This window comes from Trichechus manatus, unplaced genomic scaffold (assembly GCF_000243295.1).
Source record: "Trichechus manatus latirostris isolate Lorelei unplaced genomic scaffold, TriManLat1.0 scaffold00068, whole genome shotgun sequence".
Taxonomy (NCBI): domain Eukaryota; kingdom Metazoa; phylum Chordata; class Mammalia; order Sirenia; family Trichechidae; genus Trichechus; species Trichechus manatus.
Window position 1 is genome coordinate 352912 of NW_004444004.1, and position 6412 is coordinate 359323.

General features: G+C 41.0%; 1 protein-coding gene across 2 annotated transcripts in view; it reads right to left on the minus strand.

The window, feature by feature from the left end:
* Positions 1-1171: 1171 nt before the first annotated feature.
* The window catches only part of MORC4 (MORC family CW-type zinc finger 4), a 62271-nt gene continuing 57030 nt past the window's right edge, over positions 1172-6412 (minus strand). Inside the window, exons 14-16 of one of the 2 annotated variants that reach the window (XM_004379744.2) lie at positions 2264-2945; positions 1712-1957; positions 1172-1374 (exon numbers count right to left, since the gene is read on the minus strand). In XM_004379744.2, the coding sequence (XP_004379801.1) occupies positions 1294-1374; positions 1712-1957; positions 2264-2945 (1009 nt within the window). In that variant the 3' untranslated portion in view covers positions 1172-1293. Of the gene's footprint in view, positions 1375-1673; positions 1958-2263; positions 2946-6412 lie in introns of both variants that reach the window. The other variant, XM_004379743.1, reaches the window with a different exon arrangement.

Below are 6412 nucleotides of genomic sequence, written 5' to 3' on the forward strand. Positions count from 1 at the left end.
ACTATTTCTGATACTATGAGATTTACCCCTCACTTAGCACTAGCCTGAAGAGTAGGTTGATGTATTCTGAAGGCTATCAGATAGATATCCCTGTTTTAAAATATCTTCCCCACTACCTGAGATTCCACAACTTGGTGATACATTTTACAAATTTGAGCCTTGAAGGTTTGTTTTCCAAAAATTCCTTATTAAAATGCAAATGCCATGGTGGGGGTGAGGGGGTAGGTAGGTCATGACTTAAACTTAGTTCCCTTTACATGAACCCACTACTACCAAACACATTTTTCACAATCCAGTTTTTCCTGTGCCTTTGTTCATGCTGTTCTTCCAGAGGTAATGTTAAATGTAACATAAACCATAAATATAACATTACCTTATATTTTCACACAATGTCTATTGAATATCTAAATCCAAGCCTACTCATTCTTTTTTAAAACAATTTATTTTTTCGAATGTAAGAATAACAGGTTTATTATAGAAAATTTGAAAAAGGAAGGAAGACAGGAAGAAGAAAGAACACCAACCATAGTCCTGCCACCTAAAGAACAACCATTTTTAACGGCGTGCTCATGCATGTTCTTTAAACCTTAGTTTAGGTCCCATTTCTGACGTGACTGATGCCTTCCTTGAACTTCCTTCCCCAGATCTTCTATATAATGTTTGTACCACTCACTTGTATGTATCACACACGTTTGTATACAGTTAGTTAACTTGGTATGTGCCTTGTGTTTCCAGCTAGATTGTTAGATGCTTGAAGTCTGGAACCAAGAGTTATACTTCTTAGTTTATCTCAAAATATCTGGTACATTGGCCCCAATATTTGATGACTGATTAAACTTAAATGAATACAAACCCTTTGAGAAAGGATATGAAATAGGCCAAGTACTTAGGTCATATGAAAGTTAAAGCTTTCAGGTCACCTACCTTGGTGACTATTGCTTTTCTGTTCCTGGACTCTTGAAAGCCTATTTAACTGGCCTCTTTCCCCATACCAAGTCTGAGTAAGAAGCAGATTGATTAAGAGCCAGGATTTACTCAAAGATTCTCTATAAGGCATAAAGGTGAGAGAGAGAGATAAGAGGGAGAAGGAGGGGGGAGAGAGTGAAAGAGGAGGAAGGGAGGGAGGGAGGGAAGGATGGAGGGAAAGAGAGAGAGAAATGGAGGGAGGAAGAAGGAGAAAAGAGATAAGAAAAAGAAGCGTAGACTATATAGTTTGGTGCTCAATCCAGTATGTGATTTGCCTCCAGCACTGTGTACAGGATCCCATCCACTTGTTCTGAGTCATACCCGATCTCACGAAGCTCCAAGTGAGGGAGGACAGAAGTAAGGAGATAGCTGACGTGGATACGCAGCTGCGTAAGCTTTGCCAAAGCCCTGTATGATGGAGTGAGGGGGGCAGGAGAAGAGATGACATTGAAGTCATTAGCCAACAGAAAAAAATGAAGCTCGTTAAAAATGGGCCTATATTTCTCAACAATTATGTTTCCATTAGCTAGAAAGAAAGACGAAAGCACAATGCCACCAAGAACAGGGAGACTGGCTGCAGCTTTCTAAGAATAACTCAATCCTTGGTGGCCTACGAATTAAGGCTTCCTCCCTTATCTATGACAGTAACTGGGAGTCCTAAGGGATGCTTCCCATTACAAGCTGATAACTAAACCCTAGTAATTAACCTTTCTAGGTCATCTCCCTCTGGGGTCCGGTAGGTGACCTGAGCCTTCTGCAGCACCTCCAGGTGTGTCTCTGTCTCCTTTAGTTTATCCTTCAGTTCTTGCTTTTCCTCTTTGGTTCTTTCCAGCTCAGCTTTTAGAATCTGGAATTCAGCTTGGCGATAACCCATGTGTTTCTTGCTCCAATATAAGCCTTCCGTCTCCTGGGTACTGTAGGTCACCAATTCATGCTGGACTTTCTTGAATTCAGAATGCCAGTGATTCCTCTCCTGTTCCAGCTCCTCCACCTGCAGTCCAAGAAACAGAAATTCAATGACTCCACATACAACTGAAAGCTAAAGAAAGTGTCAAAATTGTCCCTAATATATTTGACTTGTGATTTCACTATACAGACTGCTCTACTTATGGACCCTTTCAATCCCAAATTTGGCAGGGAAGCTGTATGTTTCACTCAACCTGGAACATACCACAGAATGACTCAATGACATATTTTCTGTTTAAAGGCCTGAGAGCATAAAATTATCCCAGCACCAATTCTCTGGTCCCTTGGTTACAATGATTTCTTATTCCTACTGGTAAGGTGTTGATCTAACCTTTTGCTGGAACAAATTTCTTTCAGCCAAAACACGTTCAAGTTTTTCTGTGGTTCTCTTCAATTCTTCCAGCTCTCTCTGGTTCTTAAGTTTTGGTGTATTACGACCTCCACTCTCCTCATAGCTTCCTCCTTTCTCCCCAGCAGCTGTGGCAGAGGTCACAGAAGAATAAGGCACTGGATTCCAGGATTCAACTGCTTTTCTTCGCTCAGCAAGCTCCTCTCTGTTAAAAGGAATCAGCTGAATGGGAGCTCCTGAATCTCGAACACCTTTTGCAACACCGACGACAGCTACAAAAGGCCCCTTGTTCACTTCTTCTTTGTTTATGCTTATGCTACCTCTGTTGGATTCTTCTGCTACCAATCTTGGCATCTGATCTTCTAATTCTTCAGGGAGCAGGGATTCCTGGCGCTGGCCTTGGGCCTCTGAATACAGAACTGAAACCTCCCTACCTTTACTGGTATTCTTGCTTGCTTCTGGGTATTCTGGGAAAAGGTATGGTGGTGTGCTTCTCTCAACACTGGATTTATCATGGCTGTTCTCCCCTTCTGGGTAGGCAACAGCTGCCTCTACCCTCTTGTAAGATCCAGGCATGGAATAATCCAGAGGAGGTGTTATCATCTCATTCTGCAGCCTTCTTCGTTTCTCTACAGGTTCCTCACCTAGGATCCATTTGTACTTACTGCAAGAAGAAGAAATTAAATTTTAAGCTGTCACAATACAAGCTAAGTATATTCTTATTCTATGGAGCCCCTCCTCAAATTTCCCACATTGAAACTGTGTCTAGCTGTTATCCACAGATCATTCAGAGTAGAAATACAACTTTACCCCAAAATCCCAACCCCTTCACTCATGCAACTAGCTGAAATAGCAACTGATGTTAAGAGCGGAATGAAGTTGAAAGGTACAAAGGGTTAGCATCAGGATATAAAAGGACCAGGTTGACCTTCGTAAGAATTCTAAAAATAGAATCAAAACCAGCTTGACTCAGAAGTTTCCTAAATGCAAATAAAGGAAGAAAAAAGGTACACACATAAAACCCCCTAACACCAGAATGGAAAAAAAAAAAAAGGTCATAAAAGGCCTAGTGGAACATGTGGAGAATAGCACCAGCTCGTTAATTTTAAGTGTCACAAAATCTTTCTATCAAAGACTTAACCCACACTTTTTATATTGCAGAACACCATACGATTCCTTTGCCAGCCAACTGGATTGTGGCTATTGCCCATTATTCACTTGTAAAAGTTAATTAAAACACAGGCCTCTAGTCAGAAACAAAGAAAATGCATTGGACAATTCAAGTTATCTCCCCCTTACGGAAAAGAACTCCCCTCTGTCAGGTGCAAGCAGGCACTCCCTCAGTTCTAAGGACACTCAGTTCAGGAAAGCCCAGCATGATGGCCTCAAATCACCTTCTAATTCTGGCTGCCATATGCACTAATGGTTGAAGGAACTAACAAAATAACTGGTGCTAGAGACATCCCTTGGCAATTTTATATTATGCAGCAGGACAGGAACCCGATTTTGACCCTTGTAACTACTCTTCCTTCTCACAGATAGCCAAGGAATTTCAAGGCAAAAATCAACTTTCAAAGTTTCAATGAAAAAGAGATATGTTGTTGGCCACCTAATAGTACCTCAAGGCTGCCCATATTTCTCTGTAATTTTTGAGAACATCTGTAAGACATCTCAAACCATAGCTTTTTTATAAAGTCTGATATGTTCTTCAAAACTAATGTTCACCCAGAAATATAACTGGTCTGCCATCTTAATAGATCTCATCATATCCGCCTTAGGGGAAAAGTAAAACGATTTATGGGCTATGTGAGAACAAATGCAGTATCCATCTTTAAACATCTGCAAGGGGCATTACAGACTGGTCCATTTAGCTGTGGTAATTAGGAAGATAGTAAAACAATCAGTTTGAGATATGAAGAAACGGTATATGCTAACAGGTAGCAACAAAAAATTTTATGAAAGGTAATTAAAGTCATATTATCTGCCTTCTTTTCATTTTTCCACTTGCAAATGGTTTGCCCTACTAACTGAAAAGTTGGCAGTTTGCACTCATCCAGTGGTACTGCAGAAGAAAGGTCTGGCAACCTGTTTCCACAAAGATTACAGCTAAGAAAACCCTACGGAGCTCCAATCTACTCTGTAACACATGGGGTCTCCATGAGTCAAAATTGACTTGGCAGCAATGGGTAAGGTTCTGTTGTTAGCTATCTTCTCTTCTCTCCCTACATTTTTTTCCTTGGTAATCTCATACAACCTCTTGCCTATAACCTCTGGGCAATAATTCTCAAGTCATTCCCCCAAGCCCTGATCTCCAGTACTACATTTCCTACTGCCTGTCACATACACGTTTCTTCTTGGAGATCCCACTCGTATTTCAAACTCAGTATGTACAAAATTGACTTTTCATTTTCATACTCAAACCTGCTCCCTCTCTAGTGTTTCCTATTTGTGTTACAACATCACCAACCTCTCAGTAATTTTATACAGTTCTATGTCAATACCCAAGTTCAAGCTCTCATTACCTTTCTTGGACTATTGCATTAGCTTCCTCTGGTCCCCTTTCCTCTCACCTCCAGATCATGCACTGCCAAGTTAATCTTCCTAAGGCATTGCTCTGATTATGCTACTCCCCTATTTGAACCCTTTATTTATGGCTCTCTACAACACAATGGGCTCAATCATAGTAACAATTGTGAGGATGGTGCAGGAGCAGTCAGTGTGTTTCATTCTGTTATACACAGGGTTGCTAACAGTCAGAACCAACTCAATGGCACCTAACAACAACACAACACAAAAGCCCAGACATCTTAGTATGGCATTTAAGGTTTTCCTGGAGAAAACATATGAAACATCTATTGAGCATCTACTGTGTGTCAGTGTGAGAAGTGCTTTACGTGTATATTATCTCACTTAATTCTCTAGTAACTCCACGGTAGACGATATAATTATCTCTATTTTTTAAGAGAACGCTGAGGTCTAGAGAGGTTAAGTAACTTTTCCAGGGTTAGGTAGCTAGTAAGTGACTGAGCTGGGACATAAAAGAGCCCCGGTGATGCAGTGGCTAAGTGCTCGCCTGCTAACCAAAAGGTTGGTGGTTAGAGCCCACCAGGCACTGTGCTGGAGAAAGATGTGGCAATCTGCTTCTGTAAAGATTACAGCCTTGGAAACCCTATGGGGCAGTTCTACTCTATCCTATAGGGTCACTATCAGTCAGAATTGACTCAATGACAATGGATTTGGTTTGGTTTGTTTGTTTTTTTTTCTGGTTTTTATCTCCTATTACTCTCTTTCACAAATACCAGCCAAACTGAATACCCTGCTACTCCCAAACACTGCATGTTTAAACCCAACTAAAATGCTATATCTGAATTCCTCTAGCATTTTAGCAATCTCTTATTACATATATCATTTTCTACTGTGTGTGTATGCATGTGTGTATATCCTAGGCTCCCTACTAAGTTGTAAGCTCCTTGGCAGAAGAGCCCATTTTTAATTAGCCGTGCTGGATGGGAGAGGAGAGAACAAAACTTGCACGTGAGAGGCAATAAAAAATGTACCATTAAATGACTGAGAGAAAAATAAGTAGATTCTATGTATTGGTTCTATGCTGCTTCTCCAGAAGGTCTGGCTCTTCCCTCTGGGAATCAATTCTCATAACAGACCTGTATTCACAAATTAACACACCAGGAATTCTTTTCTAACTAACTATAAAGTTTCTTTTCCTCATCTTTCTTCTTTCTGTTAGAGTTCTCCATTCTCTGTCGCCTGACAGGTGCATTATTTTTTCCTTTTAATTTTTTCCCGTACAAAAATTTATACATACATAGTTATGTGACTCTATTGCTCTCCCCATACTGAGACACCACACTCCTCCTTTCCACCCGATTCCCCATGTCCATTCAACCAGCTCCTAACCCTCTCTGCCTTCCCATCTCACCTCCGGACAAGAACTGCCCGTTTAGTCTCTTGTATCTATGTGAGCTAAGAGGCACACTCCTCACAAGTATCACTTTATGCCCCACAGTCCAGTCCAATCCCTGTCTGGAGAGTTGGCCTCAGAAATTTTTTTAGTTCTGGGCTGACAGAGAATCCAGGGGCCATGCTTTCTGGGGTTCCTCCAGTCTCAGTCAG